The 26742-nt window shown below is 62.8% G+C and overlaps 1 protein-coding gene across 1 annotated transcript; it reads right to left on the bottom strand.

Moving 5' to 3' along the window:
- Positions 1-7915: 7915 nt before the first annotated feature.
- Positions 7916-23553, bottom strand: SCARF2 (scavenger receptor class F member 2; the record flags this gene model as incomplete). Its single annotated transcript, XM_029049621.2, has 12 exons — positions 7916-8918; positions 9106-9638; positions 10382-10537; positions 14094-14215; positions 14589-14736; positions 15399-15502; positions 19467-19595; positions 20007-20225; positions 21017-21536; positions 21663-21764; positions 22009-22067; positions 23459-23553. Coding segments are annotated over 12 exons (2340 nt in total), but the record flags the coding sequence as incomplete, so codon positions are not given.
- Between the last annotated feature and the right edge of the window lie 3189 nt (positions 23554-26742).

Genomic DNA, 26742 nt, shown 5'->3' with positions numbered 1-26742 from the left:
GCTCAGAAAGTACAATTCAGCAGTAAAGAAAAACAATCCCTGCCCACAACGGGCTTACAGTCTAGAAGGGGGAAGAAGGCCAGCAAAACAAGTAAACAGGCATCACTATAAATAAATTGAATTATAGAGTTATGCACATTAAAACAAGTAAACAGGTATTAATATAAATAGGATGGTAGATATGTATCTATAAACACAAGTGCTGTGGGGCAGGGAGAGGGGAGGTAGAGCAAAGGGAGCGAGTCCGGGGATGTGGAGGGGAGGGAGAGCTGAGGAAAAAAGGGGGACATAGTCTGGGAAGGCCTCTTGGAGGAGGTGAGCCTTCAGTAGGTTTTGAAGGGGGGAAATGTGATTGTTAGATGGATTTGAGGAGGAAGGGCGTTCCAGGCCAGAGGTTGGATGTGGTCCAGGGGTTGACGGTGGGACGGGCTAGAGGTACAGTGAGAAGGTTAGCACCAGGGGTGCAGAGTGTGTGGGCTGAGATGTAGAAAGAGAGAAAGGAGGTGAGGTAGGAGGGAGTGAGGTGATGGAGAACTTTAAAGCCAATAGTGAGGAGATTTTGTTTGATACGGAGGTGGATAGGTGACTACTGGAGATTTTTGAGGTGGTGGATGATATGCCCTGAATGTTTCTGAAGAAAGGTAATCCGGGCAGCCGAGTGAAGTACGGACTGAAGTTGGGAGGTCAGAAAGTAATGCAGTAATCCAGTCGGGATAGGATAATTGATTGTACTAACTTGGTAACCGTTTGGATGGAAAGAAAAGGGCGGATCTTGGCCTCCCCAAATCCAACAATTACTCTGCCCCTCGTTCAAAGTCTTATTGAAGGCACATCTCCTCCAAGAGGTCATCCTTGACTAAGACCTGTTTTCCTCTCCTTCAACTCCCTTCTGCATCACCCTGGCTTGTTTCCTTTATTCATCCCTCCTCCCAGCCCCACGGCACTTATTTACAGATCTGTAATTTATTTATATTAATTTCTGTCTCCCCCTCTAGACTGTAAGCTCATTATGGGCAGGGAATGTGTCCATTTATTATTATATCATACTCTTACAAGCACTTAGTACAGTAAGAACACCATAAGTATGATTGATGGATAAATGAATGAAGCGTTCCTGAATATGTGGCTTTATGCCTCCAAGTCTGAATGTGTGTGAATGTCTGAGGCGAGATGCCAATTGGGTAGGTATCTGTCTGAGTTTGTGCATGGGTTATGTCTGGGTGCAGATGTGTATATGAGTGTGTGTGTGTCAGTGGGGGTCCTGAGTACACGTGGGTCTTTCTGTGTGTAAGAATAGGAAGAAGCAGGGTCTGTGATTGAGTGGATCTGTATAAGTGTGTGGGAAGGAGGGGATTTCTGAGAATTGTGTGAGTTTTCAGAGTCGCTTTGTGTCTGAATGGGCGTGTGTGTCTCCTCTTCCTTCCTGCCTTTTAGGGCCTGTGTTTCCATCCTCTGTCTCCTTCTTTCTCTCCTTTGCTCTCTTTCTCCCTCTCTGTTTCCTGGCAGGATGTAGCATGCTGGGGGGGGGGGGGGGGGAGACAGGAAAGGATACAGAAGAAATAACACAAGAAATAACACTTTCAAAGACAGCCTGAGTATTGTCCGATGTCAAGTGAAGGCACGGAGACCGCCCTAGTGCGTGAAATAGAAAATACAGACTTAAGGCTGATTTATTCTAATTTATGCGGTGCCCCCTCCGGTTTCCCGATCCATCCTGGAGCAGTGCAGGCCTGGAGGCTAGGGAAGAGGGTGGGAAGCTGGGGGGAAGAGGGGGGAGAGGCCCTGAGGGGTAGGAGGGGAAGGGAGTCTGCAAAGGGAGGCCCCATTCAGTCGTCCTGGACTGACGCGGATAGGCTGCCAGCTGGGAAAGTGAGGGCCACCAGGGGGCAGTGCAGGCTGCGCCGGCGGGTAGCCATGAAGGCGTGGCCTGGCCCTTTAAGGGGGTTGAGTTTGGGAGGGCGGGGGGATTCGTAGGGGAGGAGAGGGGAGCCCGGGAGCCCGCTGGACCTTCCCGGAACCTTTGCCCTCCTGGAGGCAGAAGCCGGGATCAGCTGACCCCTGGAAACTCCTTCCTCAGAGAGCAGTAGTCCTTTCCCACGGGGAGTTGGGGAGGGGAAAATACCGGCAGGTCCCAGGGGGCCTTGGATGATGTTGAGTCACCGGGGCAGAATCAGGGGTGTTGGACAGTTCGTGCTGAGTCTCGGAGGGTGAGCCAGGGATGGATAGGGGAGAGTCTGGGGGGTGGGGGGGGAGTGGTCCATACTGGGTCACTGGAGAGACTCAGGAATGGAGAGGGGACAGTTAGAGGTGTGGGGTGGTCTCACCTGGATCATAGGAGTAGAGTCAGAGTTGTAGAGGAGAGAGTCAGGGGGCTGGGGTGGTCCGTACTGGGTCACTGGGGAGAGTCAGCTATGGAGAGGAAAGGGTCAGGAGTGTAGGATGGTCACGATGGGTCAATGGGGAGAGTCATGTACGGAGAGGAGAGTCAGGGGAGTGAGATGGTCCATGATGGGTCACCGGGGAGAGTCAGGGATGGAGAGTGGAGAGTTATGGGGGTTGGATGGTCTGTACTGGAATACCGGGAAGAGTCAGGTATGGAAAGGAAAGGGTCAGGGGTGTGGGATGAGCCGTGCTGGCTCAATGGGGAGAGTCACGTACAGAGAGAGGAGAGTCCGGGGTGTGGGACGGTCCATTCATTCTGGGTCCAGTGATGGAGAGGGGAAAGTTACGGATGTGGGATGGTCCGTGCTGCGTCTCTAGGGGAAAGTTGGAGATGGAGAGGGGGAGAGTCCGGGGTGTGGGACGGTCCATGCTGGTTCAGGGGGGAGAGTCAGTAACGGAGGGAGAGAGCCAGGGGTTGTGGGACTGTTGACCCCTAAACACAAGAGTCGATGTGCACACACAGTTCTCCCCCAAGATCCTGATGCCGCTGTCGTATTCAGTCCTGAGCTGGGGGACCCGGTGCTGAGCGGGCAGGGGGCTGAGAGGACCAGGGGTTGGGGTGCAGGGGGCTGAGAAGGGCGGGGCCTGAGCCGGGAGTCGCTGCCCAGGGGTGAAATAGTTCGGGCTGGGGAGTCTATAAAAGGAGGCCCATCGGGCCCGGAACACTGAACGTTTTAAAAAAGAATGTTCCGCGGCATCTCTTTCCGGCAGCCCTTGGAAAGCCAATTCGTGGTTTGGCCGTTCCCCGCTCCGCCTTCCCGCAGCCGCTCCGCCCCGCCCCCTCGATCCTGACCACCGGTGCCCCTCAGGCTGATGGGGTCCCCCTCCCCCAGCCTCAATACCATTCATTGATTGACTGAATGATTGGGGTTCGACTTCACCCCGTGGTTCGTGTGCCTGTCAGTATGTGAGTGCTTGTGTGCATCTGTATACGTTCGTGGGAGTGTTTGCGTACGTGTGTTTGCATGTGTAAGTACCTGGGTATGGGGGTACATATGAGTTGGTATGTACATGTGTGTACTTGTGTATAGGTATGCATGCGAAAAATTTAGGTATGTGTGTTTCTGTGGGGTGTACATATGTGTGTGTGTGTGTGTGTGTGTGTGTGTGTGCTGGAGTATACTTTTGCGAGTGCATGTACCTGTGACTGCGTGGTGCCCAGTCTTCTTCCTCCTGGAGACCACCAGCTGCTTGAGGGCAGGAACAGGGAAGCCCAGCTCCACTCCGGGGTCTGCGCACAGTATGGGGTCGGGTCAGGACTCCCCTTTTTCCCCTCCTCGCCAGGAGCGCAGGGACACGGTACCAAGTACTGTTTAAACTTGGGGTGTGTATGTGGGGCGGGGGGCGGGAGGAAGCAGAAAAGGAGGTTCTGGCAGAAAAACAACGGATTTGTTCCTCCCAGCTGAAACCCGGGGACACAGCTGGGATCTGGGGACTCCGGGCCCATCGTCTCACAGCCCGGATCCGGGCGCCGACCCCGTGGTCCCCACAGCCAGGGTTAGGGGGGCACCGGCTTCGTCGCCCCACAGCCGGGATCCGGGCATCCTCAGCTGGGACCTGGGAAGGGGGTCAGAAGGAGAGCCTGAGTGAGGCCCCTTATTTCCAGTCTCTCTTTCTGTGGGCCCGGATCCACCGAGGCCAGGCTCAGTAGCAGAGAATCCCAAGGGGGGGATTCCCGGAATGGGGGGAGGCAGAGAGGAGCGGGGCCGGAGGGGAGGGGGAGGCCCGTTTTCCTGAGGGGGAGGGGGGCGAATAGAGCTGAAAAATGACCACTCCCCCGCCCGCCCCCCGCCCCGAGCAAAGGCGAGTGCCGAGGCCGTGCCCACATCCGGGTCTGAATTCGTCGTTCCCAAAGGAAAGTCTCCTTTGGGCCGCGTGTCCACTAGAAGCTGCCGATGCCCAGTGCCCGGCAGGGCGGGGCCCTGCCTAGTCCTCTCCCTCCCCCTCCTAGACACTGATGGGCTCCCACTCCCCATCCCCACCCCTCCGGGCTCAGAACGGAACCCGGGGAGCCCACGCCCCGTCCCGTCCCCCCCCCCCACCAGAATCTGCTGCCTCGTCCTCCCAGCCCCTCCTGCCCGAAGGCCCTCGGGTTGAAAACGTCCGCGACCCTTATTTTCCGAGGACTAGGGGCGGTTTAGGATGAGGCGGGGAGAGAAGCAGCGTGGCCTAATAGAGCCCTGGCCTGGGAGTCAAAAGCACAGGCGCTTAGTACAGTGTCTGGCACATAGTAAGCGCTTAACAAATACCATAAAGACAAGAAAAAGCGAGGGGCCGGCAGAGACGGAGCCGCGGAGAGAGACCCAAAGACAGAGAAGCACGCGAAGGGACCACCCATCCTCGCTCGGGCGGGCTCGGGAGGAGGGGGGAGGGCGGCCCCCGGCGGCTCTCCAGACCCCACATTCCTCCGGGCTCCTTTGTGCTTTGTGCTGCAGAAAATATTTTTTTTTTCCACGACTCATAATTTTCCTCCCTCAATGACTACCAGATGTGGGCCCTGAGCTCCCGGGTTCCCATGGCAACGGGAGGCTCCGGCCGCCCCCTGGGGGACTCCGTCGGCTGCCCGGCCGGGACGGGGATGGAGGAGGGGACGGAGGGGGTGCCTCGGTGGGAACTGGCCCGGCCCCCAGCCTTGCCGGGGTGGGGGGTGGGGGGCGGGAGGTGGGAGCCGTGTTTACTTTGGCCCCTGGCGGGCACAATCTCCGTACGCCCCGACCAGGACCGGTGGGGGCCCTGCGTCAGGGGCAGAGACAGACGGAGTCACACAGTCCCAGAGATGGAGAGACAGAGAGATAAGCCGAGAGAGAGAGCCAGGGATACCCAGGCGGAGGCAGAGAGGCAGACCCAGGGACGGAGACAAAGGTAGCCAGAGAGAAGAGACAGAATGAGAGACCGAGAGCGCAAGAGAGACAGGGCATTCCGGGGGTCGGGTGGGGGGCAGGGCCTGGGCAGAGAGATTTGGCAAGTGAATGTCGGGGCGTCGAGGGAAGGGCCTGGGAGAAGATCCAGGGGGTGCAGGGTCGTGGTAGGACAAAGGCTGGGGGAAACGGCGTGAATGGTGTTGGGGAGACCCTGCCGGGGGGGAGTGGGGAGGGCTCTGGAGAGGGGCGGGAGTGGGGCGGCGCTGGCCTTGTCCAGGCCTGGCCGGGCCCGCAGGAGGACCCCCGCCCGCCTAAGCCTGCCTCCCGACCCGGCCCGACCCTACCCGAACCCTCCGGGCCCCGCAGGTCGCACCCCGGGGGTCCCTCGCCATCCTGGGGTTGCGGCCCAGGCAGCCGGGGGTCCTGGGCTACACCTGCTCCACGGACAGGGCAGCAGACCCACCTCTCAACCGGGGGACAACGCGACGCTCCCATGCCGGGGTTGGGGGGGTCGGGCCGGAAGGAATAATAATAATAATAATAATGGCATTTGTTAAGCGCTTACTATGTGCAAAACACTATTCTAAGCGCTGGGAAGGATACAAGGCGATCAGGATGTCCCAAGTGGGGCTCACAGTCTTAATCCCCATTTTACAGTTGAGGGAACTGAGGCCCAGAGAAGTGAACTGATTTGCCCAAAGTCACAGAGCTAACGAACAGCGGAGTCAGGATTAGAACCCATGACCTCTGAGTCCTCAGCCCGAGTTCTTTCATTGAGCCACACTGCTTCTCTAAGCAGCTTCTCTAAGGGAGGGGGCGGGAAGAGGAGGAAGCGACGAGGGAGGGGGACGGGAGGAGGAGGGCGGGGTCCTTCAGCACCACGGTGGGGCTCTGCGCGGGGGCGGGACCGGCCCGAGCAGGTCAGGGCCGCAGGTCCTGGCCCCCCGACCCCCGACCCCCGGCCCGGCGGCCCCCGTCCCCCCGCCCCGGGCAGCGGGTGCCAATCACGCGGCTCCTAACGACAGCCAGACGCGGCCTCGCGCAGACTAAACAAAGCGGCGCGGGCGGCGGCGGCGGGGCCGGCGGGGGCGGCCGGGCACCCCTCAGCATAAGCGGACCCCGCAGACCCCTCTCCATCCCTCCCCATCCCTCCCCGTCCCCTCTCCGCGCCGGACGGAGACCCAGGCTCGGGGCTGGGAGCCGCAAGGCCCCTCCGAGGGAACGGCCTCTAGGCCTACGACGAAGCTCTCAGACCCCCTGCCTCGCCCCCCGCGGCCCCCTCCCCACGCACGCACTGCCCCGCACCCCCCGATCCGCTGATACAGCAGGGGTCCGAGAGCCTGCCGCACCCCAACCTCGGGGAAGGGCAACCCTTCTCCGGTCCCTCCCTTCCTCCTTCCCCTCCCCGGCCCAGAGCGGGGACCCAGGGGAGCCCCCTTTACACGGTTGAGAGAGGAAAGGGGGTGGGGGGGGGAAAGGAGTGGCCTGAGGACTGGCCGGGTCCTCACAACCCCCTGCCCGGGGACCCAACGCCCCAGAACCCGATGCTCCAGAACCAACGTGTTGGAACTCAACAATCCAAAGCCAAAACGTTCTGGGACCCAACTGGAGCGAACCCCGGACTCCAGAACCAGCCCCCAGGACCTCACAATCCAGAATCCAACGCTCCAGAACCCAACGATATCGAAAAGGGATGCCCCGGAACCAGACAACCTTGAATCCGGTGGTCTAACGCCCGACAATCCAGAATCTGACGCTTTGGAAAACGGCGTCCCAAACCCTGATACTTCAGTCCCGCGGGTGGGTGACCGGCTCAGCTCCCTCAGCGTTCCCTCCTGCCCTAATGGACGCCTGTTGGCTGAAGACTGAGGAGGCTAAGGGGATAGAGATAGAGAGTGATGGGGAAAATGACGGAGGCCGTGACCAGGGCGCCGAGGATAACGACAGGGACGAACATGATGACCACGACGGTGCCGATAGTGGCGATGATGACGATGATGGAAACCTTGATGATGCCATGACTGCCCAAACTTCCTTCCTCTTCCTCGGGTCCCTTCCCGCCCCAACCCGATGAGGGTCAGAGAGGCCTCTGACTGGGAGAGAGGAGGGACCGAAACCCCGTGAAGCACAAGAGGGGTCCTGATTGGGAGGCCCATCCCGACCAAAGAGGCAGAACCGAAGAGGAGCCGGCTCTCGACACAAGAGCGGATGAGCCCAGGAATCCTGGGCCTGAGTGGACCTGGGGCCAGAGGGCACCCCAGGAGCCAGTGGAGGGAACCCCAGGCTAGGCTCCAGAGCCCCAGATCTCCATGCCGGCGCACCCCGACTCCAACCAGTGACCGTCCCGGGCCTCCCCCCAGGATGCGCCGTGGCGGCGGCCCCAAGTTGTGGGGCCGGGAACACCAACCAGTGGCACCAGCCCCCGATCCCGATCCGACCCCAGCCCCGTCCCTTGCCTTTCCTCTACCGCCCACAGTCACGTCCCCATCCCAAACCCCACCCTTCCCTGACCAACCGCCCCTATCCCACGCCTACCGGGACGCGAGTGTGGGGGCGTTAGGGGGGACGTCGGCGAAGCCGTGTGCGGGTCCCCCGGCAGGAAACACCGGAACTCTAAGAAGAAATGCACTTTATTAAAAAAGCTGTCTACGGAGGCGCCCGCTCTGGCGGAGGGACCCTGGCCGGCGGCGAGCAGGGACAGGGGCAGGTCGGAGTCCCCCGGGGGTGCCGGGCTTCGCGGCGGGGAGGGGCGAGGAAGGAGGAGGAAGAGGGGGGCGCACGCCGGGGAGGGCACGGGGGTCGGGCCCGGGCTCGGCCCTGGGGCTTTATAAATACGATTCTCTTCTGAGTCCCCGGGTGCATCCGGCCCCCGGCCCCACCACCGAGGTGGGGGGACGAGGGGGGCAGGTCGAAACCAGCTCGACAACGGAGGGGAAGGGTCCTGGGGCAGCTCCCGCCCCACCAAACGCGCCCGGGGGATGGAAGCGATGGGCGGGACGGGAGGGTGGCGGGGGCACTGGTGGCGGGGGCGGGTGGACGGGGAGGGAATCTCGACGGGTCTCTTCCCTGCTGCGCGGGAGAGGGTTCCCTGGCCTGCAGTCCCCCCCCCCTCCCCCCAAAACATGGCCTCGCGGCTGGGATCCGGACCCGGATTGGGGGGGAGGGGGTCCCCAAGGGTCAAAGACGTCTGGAAAGAGAAGCTTCGGCCATCGCTAATACTGATACAAGGTGTGGGGGGGGGGGGGGGGACGGGAGAAGGAGGGGTGGGGGGGGTCGCCTCACCTCCTGGGGCCCCCGGAGCCCCTCCCCACCTACTCCGCCCCCCTCCATCCCCCTGACTTTAGGAGAAGGAGCGGTGGACGGGCCCGGTGAGTGGGGCGGTGATGGGGGCCAAGGAGGGAGGATCGGGGGGCGGGGAGGAGTGGGGACGGACCCGCCCGCCCCGCCGCCGGCGGGGGGCTACTAGGGGGCGAGCGGGGGGGGCTCCCCGCTGGCCCCGCGGCTCTTCTTCCTCGGGGGTTTCTGGATGGGAGTCCGTTTCCGTGGAGGCTCCGAGCTGAGGCTGGAGTCCTCCGGCCCGGCCGGATCGGGCCTCGGGGCGGCGGGCGGCGGGAGCCGGGGGGACGGGGGCGGGGGCGGCGCCGCCTGCCCCCCCTGCCCCGCCTTCGGGCCGCCCGCGCCCCCCGCGCGCTTGGCCTTCTGCGGCGGGGCGGGCCGGCCGCGGAGGGGCTGCGGGGGGGTCAGTCCGTTGGGCCGGGCCGCCGGGCCCCCGCCGGGCCCCCGCGGCCCCCCGGCCCTGCGCCGAGGCTCTCGGCGGGGCCGCGAGCAGCGCGGTGGGCGCCGCCGCCTCGGGGGGCGACGGCGCTTGCGGGCCCTCGGGCCGGGGCCGCGCCTGGCCGGGGCTGCCGCCGGCGGGGATCGGGTCGCCGCCCCCGGAGCCCGGCGTCCGCTCCGGCCGGCCGGTCCTGGGGGCGTCGGGGGGTCGCCCCGAGGCCCCGCCGTGGATCCAGGAGACCTTGGGCTTGGTGGCGGGGTCAGGGGGCGGGGGCTTGCCGGGGCCGGGACCCCCGGGACCCCCGACGGCTTCGTCGTCGTGGTCGCGGGCCGGCTGGGCGGAGCGGGCGACGCGGGCGTAGAGCGGGCAGGCCCCCGGCCCCGGGCCCGCCCCCGGCCCCGCCGCGCCCGGCTCCCAGCCCCCCGACTGCTCGCTGTCCGACGAACGCAGCAGCACCGTCTCGCTGCTGGACGAGGCGACCTCTCTGCGGGCGGGGGGCTCCGCCGGGGCCGAGGCCCGGGGGCTGCACTGGCTCCGCTCCCGGCTCTCCGACGCGCCCTCTGCGAAGCGAACGCCGTCAGGGAGGGCGGGGCCGGGCGGCAACGGGAGGGGCCGAGGGCAGGGGGCGGCCAACGCTGCGGCCCAGTGGACTCCAGAGAGGCCGAGAGCCAGGCCGGCGGGTGACCTTCCGGGCCTCGGTTTCCCCAGCCGGTCCTCAGGGATCCACGAGGGAGAGGACGGGGAGGGTCGGGGGTGCGGTACGCTGGGTGCTGGGTCACTGGGGGCGGGTCAGGGATGGAGAGGGGAGGGTCAGGGGTGCGGGGTGGTCCGTGCTGGGCCGCTGGGGGAGAGTCGGGGTTGGAGTGGGGGGGGTCGGGGGTGCAGGGTGGTCCGTCTCGGGTCCGTGGGGGAAGAGTCAGTGGCGTGGGATGGGCCGTGTCCAGTCGCCGGGACGGAGAGAGGAGTTAGGGGTGTGGGACTGCCCGCGCTGGGTCACGGGGTGAGAGTCACGGATGGAGAGGGGAGAGTCAGGGGTGTGCGATGGTTCGAGCTGGGTGACCCGGGGAGAGTTGAATCCAGAGAAGAGAGAATCAGGGGAGTGGGATGGTTCGTCCCTGACCGTGAGGGTTGGTATCCGAGAGGGCGACCAAAGACGCGGTGTGCCAAGCCGGAGGGGGAGGGACCGCTGCTGGGAGATGTGGGCTCGGCTATGGGGGGGGCCCAGCCCGCCCACCCATCTGGCTCGGGCCAGGGTCCTGCTGTTTTCCACGCCCCACCCACCCCCGGGCCCCGCCACTCCTACCCTCGTGCGGCAGGCAGTACACCGGGCCCTCGTCCGTCGTGTCAAACGAGGAGAAAGAGCCACGGGAGGACCAGGATGGTGACGGCTGCTCGGCGGCCGAAGAGGGCGGCTCCAGGAAGCTGCAGTTGAGGGTCTGATCCGGATCGTGATGTGCCACTGAGGGGGAAGCGGTTTTCAGGCTGAGGAAACCCACCCTCCATCCCCCCTGCCCCTGGGGGTAGTGGAGACAGGCCCTGTCCACTTCCTGGAGGATGTGGAAGCGTTCCATCCACCCCTGGGAGGTTGAGAAGACTAGTCCCCTCACTCACTCCCAGGAGGCTGAGGAGACTCACCCTGACCACCCCGGGACATTATGGAGACCTGCCCCGTCAACCCCCAGGAGATTGTGGCTATGGAGCTCCTTGCCACTCTGGGGGAGCTTGGGAAACCCGACCCTGACTGGTGTCTGTCTGTAACCTCCCACCCAGAACCACCATAGCCCCAGCTCCGGCTCTGGAGCACTTGGTTTCTGGATCTGGTTTGGAGGGGCGCTGCTCCTCCTGCAAGGAGCCGTTCTAGCTCAGGAGAAGGATCCAGTGACAGAACCTCACCACGGCCCGCAGCCCATAGCCCCACCTGGGACGAGAATGACTTACTTGCCCGGAGCCTTCCCCTCCCCCTTGCAGAGTGTCCACCCGCCGAGGGGCTGACCAAGGCTCAACTCCCCTCCGGTGACCTTCTCGTCTCCACCTATTCCCCTCTCAACCCAGTCTTTTTTCTTCCCCATCCCCACTTACTCCTCCGGGTCCCAGCGTAGACCATCCCACACCTCTGATTTTCTCCACTCCATTCCCGACTCTTCCTCAGTGGCCTAGCACGGACCATCTCAAACCCCTGACTCTCCCCTCTCCACCCCTCTCTCTCTAGGGGTCCAGCGTGGACCATCCAATACCCCTGACTCTCCCCTCTCATACTGACTCTCTCCCAGGGGCCCAGAACAGTCCAACCCACTACACTTACTCTCCCCTCTCCATCCCTGACTCTTTTGGAGTGACCCAATACAGATCATCCAACACCCGATTCTTTCCAAGTGACCCAGCATGAACCATCCAAAACCCCTGACTCCCCCCCAGTGGCCCAATACAGATCATCCAACACTGCTGATTCTTTCTCTTCATCCCTGACAAGGGGCCTCCACCACTTTGACTCTTCCTCCAGTGACCCAGCATGGGCCATCCAAAACCCTGACTCTCCCCTCTTCATCAGACTCTCCCAGCGCCCCTCTCACTGGCACCCATGTCCCCACCATTCAGAAACACCCTCGCTGGTGCCTCCATCCTCCCACCCTCAGGGAACATCTCATCCCAGCTGGACACCACATTCCTGGAGCCCCAAGGGAGAGCTGGCAGCCCTCTGCAGAACTCCATTCAAAGATGCAGTGAGAGACAGTGAATCTGAAACCTGAGTCACCAACACCAGTCCTGGACAGCCAGGCTACCCTTGCTCTACCAATTTCTGAAAGATAGTGCTCAAGAGCCTGTAGGGAGGCTCCTATGCCAGCTCATCTCGGCGGGGGGGGGGGGGGGGCACCAGTGTCAGTGATGGATGCCTCAGGCCAGCACAGCTGTTCCCTGGACCCATTGCTCACTCCTCTTTCTCTGCAGGCCCGGTCCCAGGACTACTCTCTGTCCTGGGAGAGCCCAGAAGACAAGACCTAGATAGAGACCTGGACCTGGACCCACATTCAGGTCTGGTACTGGACCTGAACTTAGACCTGGATTTGGACCTGCACCCAGATCTAGACCTGTATCTGGTTCTGGACCTAGACCTAAACTCAGCCCACAGGAAGAACCTCCCAGGGGGCCAGGGCCATCTTTATTTTGGGCTCCAGCAGGGTCTTGGCCTACTGGGAAGTAGCATAGTCTAGTGGATAGAGCACAGGCCTGGGAGTCAAAAGGACCTGTGTTCTAATCCCGACTCTGCCCCTTGACTGTGGTGTGACCTTGGGCACAAGTCTCTTCACTTCTCTGTGCCTCAGTTCCCTCATGTGTAAAATGGGGATTAAGACTTTGAGTCCTATGTAGGACAGGGACTGTGTCCAACCCAATTACCTTGTATCTACCCCAGTGCTTAGTACAGAGCCTGGAACAGAGTAAGCATTTAACAAATACCACCATTATTATTATTATTATTACTTGACCACCCCCTACAGCAGTCGCTGTCCTGCTCCAGACCTCAATTTCCCTGTCAGCAAAACTGAAACCCTGGCCAGGAGGAGAGGGGCCAGGGAAGAGGCTTTCTAAAATTGTGTGCCTACAGGTTGGGGCCAGGGCACCTTATAGATACACAGGCAGGAAGACAGGACAGGACAGACGGACAGGCAGGCAGACAGGACAGACAGGCATGCAGACAGAATGTCAGACAGACACAATAGAGAGAGAGGCAGATGGACAGACAGGCAGACAGACAGGACAGGCAGGAAGACAGAAATGCAGGCAGATGGACAGAGACTTAGGTGGAGAGAAAGGCAGGTGGACAGGCAGGACAGAAGGGACGGGAAAAGCAAGTAGGCAGAGAGGCCGTGAGGCAGACAGAAAGACCAACAGACAGACGGGATAGACAACAAAAAGGCAGGCAAAAAGACGGGACAGACAGAGGGGCAGGCAGACAGGCAGACAGAAAGATAGGTGGACAGACTGGCAGGCAGACAGGTGGGCAGACTGGTGGACAGACAGGAAAGCAGGCAAAGATAGGCAGACAATCAGAGGGGCAGATAGGCGGACGGTGAGACAGGCAGACAATCCCCTACTATTTCTGTGCAGGCTGCAGGGGGGAGGGGTCTTCCAGGAGCTGACAGGCAGCCTCCCCCAGCTCTCCACCCAGAGGAAGCAGGATTCAAGGCGCTGTGAGGAGGGTCATCCGGGGAGGCATGAGGGGAGAAAAAGAGAATCTGGCCCCAAGAAGAAATCTCAGGGAATGAGAAAAGGTGGGCAGGGGGAAGCCTAGACCCAAACCATATTTGGCCGGGGTGGGGGGTGGGGGTCAAGGCTTCTTACAGGCTGCCCTCTCCCCACCCAGACATGGGATGGGCCGAGGGGGGATCCCAGCCTTGAGAAGCCTCCCCACCCTCACAAACCCCAGGCGACTCTGTCTGCTTCACTCCATTCCTTCCTCTAACCTCTGTCACCCTCCAGTGTGGCTGGGGAAACTGAGGCCATAGAAGGGTGGGGGCTGAGTGGGCGTTTCTGGAGGTCAGGATCCAGGAAAAGGTACGGGTAAGGGACCCTCTTCTGTGTGTATCTGCAGTGAGCGCGACTTGCATATATCTGCCATAAGTGTGACTCGTGTGTGTGTCTGCGTTGAGTGTGTATATGTATGCGTGTGTATGGGGTCGGGGCACTGAGGCCCCTGAAGCCCAGAACGTTCCCACAAGAGATAGAAGCACGGCCTGTGGGAGAGCGTGGGGCTAGATAGAGTCAGGGGACTGGGTTCTAGTCTAGCTGTGCCCCCGGCCTGTTGAGCGAGTGACCTCGGGCACATCATTTAGCCTCTCAGGGACCTGAGTTTCCTCATCTGTTCAATAGGGGTAAGAGCACTGCTCTCCTGCTCCCTTAGCCTGGGAGCCCTTACTGGAACAGAAGCCATGTCCAACCTGATTACTGTGCATCTACCTCTGTGCTCACACGCAGCGCTTGGGGCCAGGGGCCCGGTTATCGCCCCGCACCAGCCTTACCCACGACCTTGGGCAGCTTGTGGCGACGCAGGGGGAGACGGGGCAGCTTCATGCTGATGCGGCTGAACCGGCCACACAGGCGTCGGGGGGGCTTCTTGACGGCTGCGGGGTCAGGGCCATCCCTGCGGAGGGGGAATGAGCGGACAGAGCAGGACGGAGCTGGGGGTGTGGCGCGTGCACACAAACACCAGTCACTTTCAGAAACAAGCTCAATCTCAGGGCACGCAACCAGGTACTCATGTACACACAGAGTTACACCTGCAAGTGCACAGTCACGAGAGGTCACACAGGCACACGGTCACACACCCCTACAGTTACATTCAGACACACATTCCATCTCAGGTCCCAGAGTCAGGCACTCACACCCACAGATGCACGTGGATAAACATGCACACACACACACACATGCCCCCACACACCCCACAACATATACACACACACAGAGAAACAAACGGCTGGGGAAGGGGCAATTCGGGGTAGAGCGGGGTCTCTTACGGGGGGCGGGCCTGGCGGTGGCGGTGTTGATGGCGGTGGCGGCGGCGGCGCCGGACACAGCAGTAGCCCAGCAGGAAGAGCAGGGCGGCCAGCAGCAGGAAGAGCAGCAGAGCTCCGGCCCCCATAACCCCCACCCGCTGGTTCACGTCTACCTCGGAGAAAGCAGAGATCGGCCTGATGGGTGAGCCCCATGTCGGGGGTCCACCTGGGCCAGGGGAGAGGGGTCTGCCAGGCAGGGTAGGGGATCCGCCTGGACCAGGGTGGTCCTGGGCTGGAGATCATCCTGGGCCAGGATGTGGGGTCTTCCTGAGGCTGAGGGTCATCCTGGACTGGGGACAAGGGGTCGGTCGGGGCCAGGGGCAGGGCAGGTGGCATCCCTCAGCTCTCCAATATCACAGGGGAGGGGCCTGGGCCCGGCTCTCTCTACCTCCCAGCAGCCAGTTCCTCCTCACCACTTGGGAGTAGCGGTCAGATGCCTGGGCCACACTGTGACACCCTGATGGGGCAAAGGGGTGTGAACCCCACACCAGCAGCTGCCCAGACCCCAAACCCAGCAGCCACAGTGGAAGAAGGGGGGAACTGGAGACTGTGGTGAAGGTTGCGGGGGGAGCCGAAGGCCACAAGGCAAGGTTGGGAGGGACTAGAGGCCATGCAGTGGAGAAGGGGGAATGGAGGACAGGGAAGAGGAGATGGGGGGACTGATGGTGGAGGGTCGGTGGTAGAGGTAGGGCTGGAGGCCATGGTGAGGGCAGGAGGGGCACTGGGCACAGATGAGCCCCCTCAGGGCTGGGGGTGGGCTGGGGTCCTCACCCATGCGGCAGGCGCCGGTCATAGGGTCGCAGGAGTCCTCACGGCAGCTGCAGGATTGGGCGCAGTTGACCCCGAAGAGCCCGGGCGGGCAGGTCAGGTTGCAGCTGTGTGGAGAGAGGGGTCGGCAGTGAACCGGGGAGACCAGACTCGGGGATGGACAAGAGTGACAAGGGGATCCTGAGACCTTCGGCCGGAGGGAGGGGCAGGAGAGGAAGGAAGCCGGGAAGGGTCATCCCGTCCAGTTCCCTGCCTCTGGGAGGTGCCCACTGTTTGGGCAGAGACACCATATGCCCCTAGGAGCCCGTCCCGGAGCCAGACCCCCTTCCCCACCATGATCAGGCAGGAAGTTCCTCTCCCTTAACCCACCTCCATCCCTCCTGCCGCAATGTGAGCCTGGCCCTGAGGGAACAGGAGCAGATGTGCTCAGGCTAGAGAGAGGACAGAAGGGCTGGGGGAGAGGCACACGATTTGGGAAGGGGGAGGTTTGTGGAGATCTCCCGCCCCCCTCCTGGAGAAGTCAGAGACCCCAAGGTCTGGGATAGGAGACATTGCTATGGCACCACTGGGTCTGGGGTGTCTCTGAGGTTGGGAGAAAGGGATATGTGTGTGCACGTGTGCGTGCATGCGTGTGTGTGTAAGTTTGCATACTGATCAGGGGCCTGAGTGGGGGTGTGCATGAGGGGGGCACCTGTTGACTTTCAGCTGTCACCCCACCTCCCCACTTCCCAGTCCCCCTTTCCTTCAGCCTGCACCTGCCTCAAGCATCACTGCTCTCACCATGGGGAAGGGTCCCCCCCACAGCCTTCTACCCCTCCCTGATCTATGTGTCCCTCTGTGAAGCCTCCCAGAGGGTCAGAATGGGCATAGCTCCCCCCAGAGACGGGGTGGGGGCGGGATGGGTGCAGGTGGGTGCACTCACCACCTCACCGGATCAATGCTGCCTCCAGACCTGCTGTGGACACAAGGTGGGGGCTGGGGTGCTCCCTGATCGGGGGGGGGGGGGTCCCCTCTAAAGGGAACTGCAATCTAATCTCCTCAGGCTTTCCCTCCTGCCCCCTTCCCAAGGAGGGAGGTAAAGGTGGTGAGGGAAATGAGGGAGGGGAAGCCAAGGGAGGAGGTGGGGAGGAGAGGAGGGGAAACTGGGAGAAAAGGTGCAGAGGGGACGGGGATCCTGGAAGAGGCGATATGGGGGGAGGCTTCTTCCTCCACCCCAAACGCTGCAGCTGGAGGTGGAGACTGCAGACACTCTGCCCACAGGTGACTCAGGATCTTGGAGCAGGGTCGGGGGTGACTAACTCCTCTGTGGTTGAGATAAGTCAGGGCTGACTCCTGTGAAGGTTATCCTGTTCCCCAGCATGGGTAGACCAGCACCACTTCCCCAACAGATTCTGTGTCCGGGATGAGACAGTGACCAGCAGCCAACATATCCAGTGCTCTGGGTGAGACAGTGACCAGGGTCTAGTGTATCCAGTGTTTCAGATGAGACAGTGACTGGAGTTGGGTTTATCCAGCGTCCTGGGTGAGACAGTGAGTGGCATCCAATATCCTGGGTAAGATAGTGACCAGGGTTGAATTTATCCAGTGTTCCAGGTGGAGTGCATCCAGTGTTCCAGATGAGACAGTGAACAGGGTTGAGTGCATCCAGTGTTGTGGATGAGAGAGTGAGCAGGGTTGAATGTATCCAGTTTTCTGGGTGAGACAGTGAGTGGCATCCAACATTCTGGGTCAGACAGTGACTAGTGTCCTGGGTCTGGTGTATCCAGTGCCCCAGGTGAAGCAGTGATAAGATAGTGACCGGGGTTTGAGTTTATCCAGTGTCCCAGATGGGACAGTAATGAGGGTTAAGTATTTCCAATGTCCTGGGTGAGACAGGACCAGTGTGCAACACATCCAGTACCCCGGGTGAACCAAATACCGGTGTCCAGTGAACCAAAGATCAGTGTCCAGTGCATCCAGTGTCCCAGGTGAGACAGTGACCAGTGGCCAATGTATCCAATGTCTCAGGTGAAACAGTGACTGGGGTTGAGTTAATCCAGCGTCCTGGGTAAGACAGTGTCCCGCATTCAATATATCCAGTATCTTGGGAAAGGCAGTGGCCAGCATTCATTATATCCAGTGTCCTGGGTGGAACAAGGATCAGCATCCAATGTATTCAGTCTCTCGGGTGAGACAGTGACCAGTGTCCATTGTATCCAGTGCCCCAGGTGAAAGTGACTAGGGTTGAATATATCCAGTGCTCTAGGTGAGACAGTGACTGGAATCCAGCATTCTCAATGAAATAGGGTCCAGTGTCTACTATATCCAGTGTGCTGGCCGAGGCAGTAATGGCATCTGGCATATCCAGTGTCCAAGGTGATATCCAGCATCTAATGCATCTGGTGTCCTGGGTGGGGCAGTCAGGGTGCCCAGAGTATACAGTGTCCTGAGCTGAAAAGTGGTCAGCATGCAGCGTATCCAGCAACCCAGGTGGGAAAGTGACCAGAGTCGAGTGAATCCAGTGTCCTGGGTGAGACCATGCCTGGCATCCAGGATTCCGGGTGAGACGGTGTCCAAAGTCAAGTGTATCCAATGTCCCGGGTGAGACAGTAATTGCATCCCGCATAGCCAGTGTTGCAGGTGAGACAGAGAATACCACTGATCTGCTCCAAATCTGGCATCGGCTTCTGGCTGCCAGGGGCCTGGAGACTCCTGCCAGACCCTCACCCAACTACACCCTCCACTGCTCACCCCTCGCCCCATTACCCCCAAGACTTCTTCCCCCACCACACCCTTCCTCTCACTCTCCCTTCTGGCTGAGCCGACCTCCTCCCCACCGCACAGGCTTGTCGGCTCATCTCTTGGGCCTCAGAGCTGTTGAACAGGAACACCTCCCCTCCACAACCTGAGATACTCCCTTCAGTGCCACTGCAGCATGCCGATAAGATCCCCGACCTGAGATACCTCCCCACCAGCGTCACCGCAGCCCGGAAACATGACAAGACGCCCGAAGCCGGCCTCCTCCAGTAGGATTCCCAGGCGGGGTCCCTAAGCAGTGGGAGCTGCTCTATCACCACCCTGCGCCCAGGAACCACCAACCCAGCTCCTGGGCCATATGCAGAGTATCATCCCTGAGTCGACCAGGCTGTCAATGCCCTCCGTTGTTCCCCGTGCCCGCTCCGGCCTGCCACCGGTGGCCATGAGAGTATCTTGCTGGTGTGGTGCCCTTTCCCTTTCCTGAGCAGAGACCCACCGGCTGACTAGCACCTAGAGCTTCTGGCAGGGAAACCAGCCCTGCCTCCGAGGGGGAGTCGGGAGCCACAGCCAAGGCAGCGGGTATTGCTGTGTCTGTCAGGGGACAGAACTGAGGGGGTTATGGGCTGGCCAGGATGGGGGCTGGGGGAAGAGGCACATGATTGGGGATGGGGGAGGTCTGTGGAGAGGCCAGAGACCCCATGGTCTGGGATGGAAGACACTGCTATGGCACCACTGGGTCTGGAAACTCTCTGAAGTTGAGGGAAAGGGGTGTGTGTGTGTGTGTGTGCGCGCACACACACACACACACATACTGAGCCCCGTGGCTGGGACCTCGGCTCTGCTGTCCAGGAGGCCAAGGCCATGGGTCCCTATGTGGTGGCTGAGAGGAGCGGGGCTGCCCATGGTCATGCGGGAGGAGGAGAAAGTGGATGGTGAGGATGTGTGATGTCCCCAAGGCTGAATACGAACACCCAGGAGGGGTCCTGCTAACCCCGAAGAAGCCCCCCAGGCCAGTTCTGAAGCCTGGGGCGAGGGCGAGCGGGCACTGGGGTGACTCCGGGAGCTGGTGATTCAGGCACGCATGCCGGGGCCTGTGGCCGGAGGGAAGGTCCAGACCATCCTGTCCCTTTCCGGAGAGAGTGGAGATTAAGGGTGTGAAAGATGGGAGAGTCCAGCCCCAAAGGGGTCAACGGGGGCCATCCGGGAGGGAAGGCCTTGGGTCCTCGGTGAGCCCAGGCTAGTCCTGCCCTCACTGACAACTGCAGGTCTGGCCGGAACTGGCCGAGGGGGTGGGGCACTCACTGCAGGGTGAGCCGGGGGAGGGGATCCACTCACTGAGGGCCGTGGGAACCGGCGCCGCACAGGCACTGTCCAGACTGGAAGTGGCACTGGCCGCTGAAGCAGTCACTGCAGACGAAGGCACAGTCTTCCCCGAAGGTGCCATTGCTGCATCTGATGTCACACCTGGGGATGGGGTCAGAGGGCAAGGGGTCAGAGGGAAGGGGTGGGGCCAGAGAACATGAAGCCAGTAGTAGCCGGGTCAGAGGGCAGGTGGTCAGCACTGGGATCAGAGGCTGTGGGTCAGGGAGAGCGGGGTCAGAGAGTGGGGCCGGGGTCAGTCTCCTGCCTAACTCAGGTCCCCCGTTTTGCTTCCCCTCCTCCTCTCCCATTCAGCTGGTGGGGATGGTAGTGTAATGGAGGTAGGGATGAGGAGGAAGCGGGGAGGGAAGGAAGGAGGAGAGGGTGGGGAAGGAAGGGGGAGGAGGAGGGAAGGAAGGAGAAGAAGGGAGGAAGGGGGGGGACGGGAGAGGGAGGGAAACCAGGGGAGGGGGATGGGGCGGTGGCGTCGGGGTGGACGGGTGGCCCGGCCCTCACCGGTCTCCGATCCAGCCTGCGTTGCAGCGCGAGCACTTGCCGGTGACGTGGTTGCAGGTGTGCCCGTCACGGCAGGGCGGGCAGAGCCGTTGGCAGCCGTCCCCGTAGAAGCCCGAGGCGCACGCCTGGTCGCACTTGGTCCCGTTCCAGCCGGGCTCGCAGGTCAGGCAGCGGCCGTCCACCACGGTGCAGGGCTGTAGCCCCTTGCACTGGCCGCACCTGGGGGTGGGGGAGCGAGTGATGATGATGAGGATGGTAGTGGTTAAGCGCCTACCGTGCGCCAGGCACCGTACTGAGCGCTGGGGTGGATCCAAGCAAATCGGGTTGGACACGGTCCCTGTCCGGCATGGGGCTCACAGTCTTAATCTGAGAGACTGAGAAACAGCACGGCGTAGTGGGTAGAGCACGGGTCTGGGAGTTAGAAGGTCATGGGTTCGAATCCCATCCCCACTATTTAATAATAAAATAATAATGATGGTATTTGTTAAGTGCTTACTATGTGCAAAGCACTGTTCTAAGCGCTGGGGAGGATACAAGGTGATCAGATTGTCCCACGTGGGGCTCACGGTCTTCATCCCCCTTTTACCGACGAGGGAACCGAGGGGCAGAGAAATTCAGCGACTCGCCCAAAGTCACGCAGCTGACAAGTGGCGGGGCCGGGATTACTAGTCTGCGGTGTGGCCTCGGGCAAGCCGGTTCACTCCTCTGTGCCTCAGTCACCTCATCTGTAAAATGGGGCCAGTGACTGTGAGCCCCGGGCGGGACAAGAGACCGGGTCCAACCTGATTTGCTCTTATGCACCCCAGCGCTCAGTAGGGTGTCTGGCGCGGAGTAAGCGCTTTAGAGATGTCATGATTATGATTATCATCATCATTCATAATCAACCCCCGTTTTAGAGAAGAGGCAACTGAGGCACAGAGAAGTGAAACGCCACTCTGGGAGTCGGGTCCCCGCGGCCCAGCCGTCCGCCACGCCCCGGCACCCTTCCTCCGGCCCCGCCCGCCACTCACCGGCGGCGGCAGCCCTGTCCGTAGAAGCCGGCGGGGCAGGGCTCCCGGCAGTACTTGCCCCGGTAGCCCGGCTCGCAGCTGCAGGTCCCGTCCACGGGGTTGCAGCGGCCCCGGTGGCACTGGCAGTAGCGCTCGCAGTGCAGGCCGAAGGTCCGCTCGCGGCACTGGCAGCGGCCGCTGAACTGGTCGCAGGGCGAGCTGTGGCAGGCGCACTGGTTGTTGCAGCTGCGGCCCCACCAGCCCGCGTGGCAGGCGCAGGTGCCCGCCAGCGGGTCGCACTGGGAGGTCTGGCTGCAGTAGCAGGCGCTGGCGCACTGCGGGCCCCACCAGCCCGGCTCGCAGGTGCAGGCGCCGCTGCGCGGGTGGCAGGCCCCGTGCTTGCAGAGGCAGGCGTGCTCGCAGCGCGGGCCCCAGCGGTTGGCGTGGCAGGTGCACTGGCCTGTCGTGTCCTCGCACTGCCCGTTGGGGTGGCAGCTGCACAGCTCCTTGCAGTCGGGGCCCCAGAACTGGCGCGGGCACTCTGCGGGGGAGGGAGCGCTGGGCCGGGGCCGGGGCCGGGGGGCGAGGGGGGAGGAGGGGAGGGGTCTCCTCTGGCCGGCCCGGGGTCTCGGGGGGTGGGGGTGGGGTGGGGAGGAGGGTCACTCACTGGTTTCGCAGTTGGCCCCGAAGTAGCCGTGGCGGCAGCGGCAGTCGCTGGGCCGGACGCAGACCTCGTTCTCCGAGCAGCTGAAGTTCCCTTCGCACACCGCTGCGGGGAGGGAAGGGGTGAGGACGGGCACGGGCAAGGGCACGGGGGCGGCGGGGGGTCAGGGCAGGCGGGAGGGTCTGGCTGGAGGGAGCACCGGGCCCCACTCTCTGCCCACACTGGGAAGTGACCTTTGCCCCCGAAGCGGCTCCGGTCCATCCCCCGGCCTCTCCTACCCGCCGGGAGGGGGGGAGGGGGAGGTTCGAGGGACGGGATGGGGGGGTCTCGGACCCTTGAACCCACTGACCGATCGGACATTCTTCGCCATGTTGTCTCCACCCGGGGCAGCAGGCGGGCACCGTGGAGCTGGAGAGAGGGAGGAAGGGGTGTGATTCCCACCCCTTCCCTCGCCCCCTCCTCGCTCCTCCCTCTCCCCCCTCCATCATTCCTTTCCTCGCCCCCCCATCCCCACCCCCCGGCCCCGGCTCCTCCCTCCGCCCCTCCTCCCCCCGCGCCCCCCCGCCCCCCATCCGCCGGTGCCACATTCCTGGGGTCGGGCAGGGGGCGGGGGGAGCGGGAAGCAGATGGCGTGTTCTCCTCGGCTCTGTCTGTCTCAAACCGTGGGCTGGGGAGGGGGGGTTGGGGAGGGGGTGGTCGGGAGGGGGTGGGGGCACTAGCCCCCGGGGAGGGAACCGGGCGCTCCGGCGCGGGGCCGCTTCGGGGTCGGGGCACTGCGGGGAGTGGAAGGGGCGTGCGGGACCGGGGGTCGGAGAGGGGGGCGCGCGGGACCGGGGGGACGGGGACTGGAGGAGATGCGCAGGATCGGGGTGTTGGAGAAGGGCGTCGCGCAGGACGGGGGGGACGGGGAGCGGAGGGGGTGCGTGGGACCGGGGTGACGGGAAGCGGAGGGGGTGCGCGGGACGGGGGGTTCGAGAGGGGGTCGCTCAGGACCGGGGGGACGGGGAGCGGAGGGGGTGCGCGGGACCGGGGAGTCGGAGAGGGGGTCGCGCAGGCCCGGGGGGACGGGGAGTGGAGGGGGTGCGCGGGATCGGGGTGCTGGAGAGGGAGTCGCGCAGGACCGGGGGGACGGGAAGCGGAGGGGGCGCGCAGGACCGGGGGGCTGGAGAGGGGGTCGCGCAGGACCCGGGGGATGGGGAGTGGAGGGGGTGCGCGGGACCGGGGGGACGGAGAGCGGAGGGGGCGCGCGTGGAACCGGGGGGTCGGAGAGCGGAGGGGGTGCGCAGGACCGGGGGGACGGGGAGAGGAGGGGGCGCAGGCGGAACCGGGGAGTCGGAGAGGAGGTCGCGGGGGGAACGGGGAGCGGAGAGGACGCGCGGGCCTGAAGTGTCAGGGAGGGAGCGCCTAGGACCGAGGTGATGGGGAGGTAGCAGGCAGGACGGGAGCGGTGAGGAGGGGATGAGGAGAGGGCGAGCAACAGTAAAAGTGGGCTGAGGCGCAAAGAGCCGAGGACGCTGGAGAAGGGGCGCAGCCTGGCCGGCCATCTCGGGCCTTGGGCAAGCGAAGCCCCGTCCGGTCCGGACCAGAGGGCCCCGGCTCGGCCCGATCCCGCCCGTTCCTCTACTTGCCCCGCTTCCCATCCCCCTCTCCGCCCCCTCCCCTCACCCTCCCACCGCCCCGGGGCGGGGGCCCGCGGGGGTCCCGGGCGGAGATGGGTGCGGGAGGAGGGCCGGCGGGGTCCCCGGGGGGATCGGGGCGTTCCGGGGTCCGCCGGGGGCCGGGCCCCGGGCCCATCCTACCCCTCCGGCCGGCAGACGTTGCGGCCCCTGGGGCTGAGCTCCTGGGCGGCTCCGGGTCGGGGCAGCGGCGGCAGGAGCGGCAGCAGCAGCAGCAGCAGCGGCGGCGGAAAGAAGAGCAGGAGCAGCGGGGCCGGGGGCGGCGGGGGCACCGGGGGGCCGGTGGGCTCCCCGGACCCCCCGCGCCGGGCCGGCCGCCCCCTCCGGGGCCCTGTCCCCTGTGCCATGCCGGCCCGGGCGGCGGGACGCGGGGCGCGGGGCGCGGGGCGGAGCGGGGCGCCGAGCCGGGAGCGGCTGCAGCGAGCGCGGCCGGAAGCGGAGTGCGAGGACCGGGCGGTGCGGGGCGGTGCGGGGCGGGCGGGGGGCGGGGGCGGGGGCTGGAGCGGGGCGGGGGGCGGCAGGAGGGGCGCCGGCCCGGCCCGGGACCAGCAGGAAATTCCTTCTTCGGCTTCCCTGATCCCGGGCCAGGACCGGGCCGCAGGCAAGGACCGCGCCGCCCCGCCGACACCCCCGGCCACAGGCCCGGGGTCCCAGATCGGCCCCTCTCTCCAGGCCCCCCCCCACGCCCCCCTTAACTCAGACCCGCGGGACCCCCATCTCCCCAGGATCCCCCCGATGCGGGTTAGGGAGGGCGGCGGGCTCCCGCAGAGCCCAGGCTCCCGCGGACCCCGCTCCGGTTAGGCTGCCGCCCGGCCAGCGCTCGGGTCGGTGGCGGGTCCGGCGGCTTTTTGAGGGTCGCCGCCCGCACCGCCCGGCCCCGACCCCGGCCCGGACGGCCCCAGGTCCGGAGCCCGCGGACATAGCGGTTCTGCTTTGCCGGACTCGGCCAGGGAGGGGTCCCGTAGAGAAAGACCGGGTGGCAGGGGAGAGGAGGGGACGGGCCTGGGATGGGAGGATAAGGGGTCTTTGGGGGAAGAGGGGGGTGGGAGCTCACTAAGCCCAGCCAGGGCAAGACGCTGACCTGGGCCCAGAGTCTCCCCTAAGCCCCTCCTCAGATAATGGAGAGTCCCCCTAACCCTCTCCCCAAAGGGGAGTCCCCCAAGTCCCTCATCCAATAGGGAATCACATTTAACCTCTCTCCATAGAAGAGCCCCCCCGCCGCCCTACTCCCTCCTCAAACAACAGGGAGCCCCACTTAACCCCTCCTCAAACTACAGGGAGTCCCTCTTACTCTTTTCTCAAAAAAGAGGGACTCCCCCAACGCCCTCCTCAAATGGGGAGTTCCCTAATCCCCTCATCAAAGAAGAGGGAGTCCCTCTCTGGCGGATGGGAAGGGAAAAAGGAGGGGAAGGGGGAGGCCAGGGATGCAGAGGGAGCCGGGCCTGGCCTTGCGGGGGAGGGGCTTGGGATGGGGGGGCCCGGAGGGGATGGCGGTGAAGGAAGGGACCCCCGGAGGGCCAGGGCAGGCGCACGGGCCATGGCCCCGGGAACACGGTAGCCTGAAGCGTCGAACCCTGCTACGGGGTCAGAAGGCCCCAGTGGTGGGGGAGATGGGGCGGGGAAGGCAGGGGGAGGATGGAGGAGAAGAAGGCGGAGAAAGGGGACGGGCTCCATCGCTGACCTCCGAGCAGCCTGCCTCTCCCCTCTCCAGTCCCTACCTCACCCTACTGCCCTGATCATTTTTCTATAAAACCGTTCACTTCATGTTCCCCACGCGGCAAGAACCTCCAGGGGTTGCCCATCCACCTCCGCATCAAACAGAAGCACCTTACCTTCAGCTTTAAGGCACTCAATCACTTTACTCCCTCCTATGTCGCCTCAATGATTTCCTCCTCCAGCCCAGCTCGCACACTTAGCTCCTCTAATGCCAGCTTACTCTCAGTAGTTCAATCTTGTCTCTTTGGCCCCCACCGTTCACCCACTACCTCCCTCTAGCTTGGGGCTCACGTCCCCCACCCAATAGCCGACAGACCACGACTCTCTCCACCTTCCAAGTCCTCCTAAAATCATACCCCGTCCAAAAAGCCTTCTCCGAGTAACCCATTTCATTTACCTGCACTCCCCTGTTTTGTTTTTTTTATTTCATTCATTCATTCAATAGTATTTATTGAGCGCTTACTATGTGCAGAGCACTGTTCTAAGCGCTGGGGTAGACACAGGGTAATCAGATTGCCCCACTGAGGTTCACAGTCTTAATCCCTATTTTACAGATGAGGGAACTGAGGCCCAGAGAAATGAAGTGACTTGCCCACAGTCACACAGCTGACAAGGGGCAGAGCCGGGATTCAAACCCATGATCTCTGCCTCCCAAGCCCGTGCTCTTTCCAATGAGCCACGCTGCTTCTCAAAGGTATTTGTTAAGACTTACTATGTGCCAAACACTGTACTAAGCCCTGGGATAGATACAAAATAATCAGGTTGAACACAGTCCCTGTCCCCATTTTACAGACATGGTAACTGAGGCACCGCGAAGTGACTTGCCCACAGTCACACAGCTGGCAAGTGGCCGAGCCGGGATTCAAACCCATGACCTCTGACTCCAAAGCCTGTGCTCTTCCCACTGAGCCACGCTCTGGTCCTCTGACTCCCAGGCCCAGGCATTAGCCACTAGGCCACTTTGCTTCTCTGTGTTGCTTCGGCACTCAAGTTCGTACAAGCACTTGCTATCCACCCCACTCACGGCCCCGCAGCGCTCGTGTCCAGATCCTTTCACTCTGTCATTTCCTCTATTTTAACGTCCGCCTCCCCCTGTAGACTGTGAGTTCCTTGGGCGTAGGGATCATGTCTACTAGCTTGACTGTACTGTACTCTCCCATTGGCTTAGCACAGTGCTCTGCACACAGTAAGCGTGCAATAAATACCACCGATTGATCGACTGATTGACCCGGCAGCGCGGGGCAAAGTGAGACTCTGCCTTGTGGTCCCACGATCATTCGGCCGGGCGTCCCTGGGGGCTGCAGGTGTTCCCATTGGGGCTGCTGGAGGGCTCAGCCCTGGTCCTTGGCTGTCTTAATCAGGTAGTGGGGCCCTGGAGTCGGGATGGGGGAGCAGAAGCACAGAGGACCAGCTCCATGCCCAGCCTTGCCTCTCCTGCTGGCCCGGCTGGCCCACGGCCCTGGGCTTGGGGTACCCAGGGGATCGTGTGAAGGGCAAGATCTTTTGCTTCCCCCCATCAGGAAGGGATGGAGCCTGAAAGGGGGAGGGGCAGAGCCTGACCCATTTCGGGGAGGAGAGTAATAAAAATCGTAGTTATGGCATTTGTCAAGTGCTTACTATATGCCAAACACTGTTCTAAGCGCTGGGGCAGATACAGGGTAATCAGGTTGGACACAGTTCCTGTCCCACAT

Source organism: Ornithorhynchus anatinus, chromosome 21 (genome assembly GCF_004115215.2).
Source record: "Ornithorhynchus anatinus isolate Pmale09 chromosome 21, mOrnAna1.pri.v4, whole genome shotgun sequence".
Lineage (NCBI taxonomy): Eukaryota > Metazoa > Chordata > Mammalia > Monotremata > Ornithorhynchidae > Ornithorhynchus > Ornithorhynchus anatinus.
This window is presented reverse-complemented; position numbering and strand designations above follow the sequence as displayed.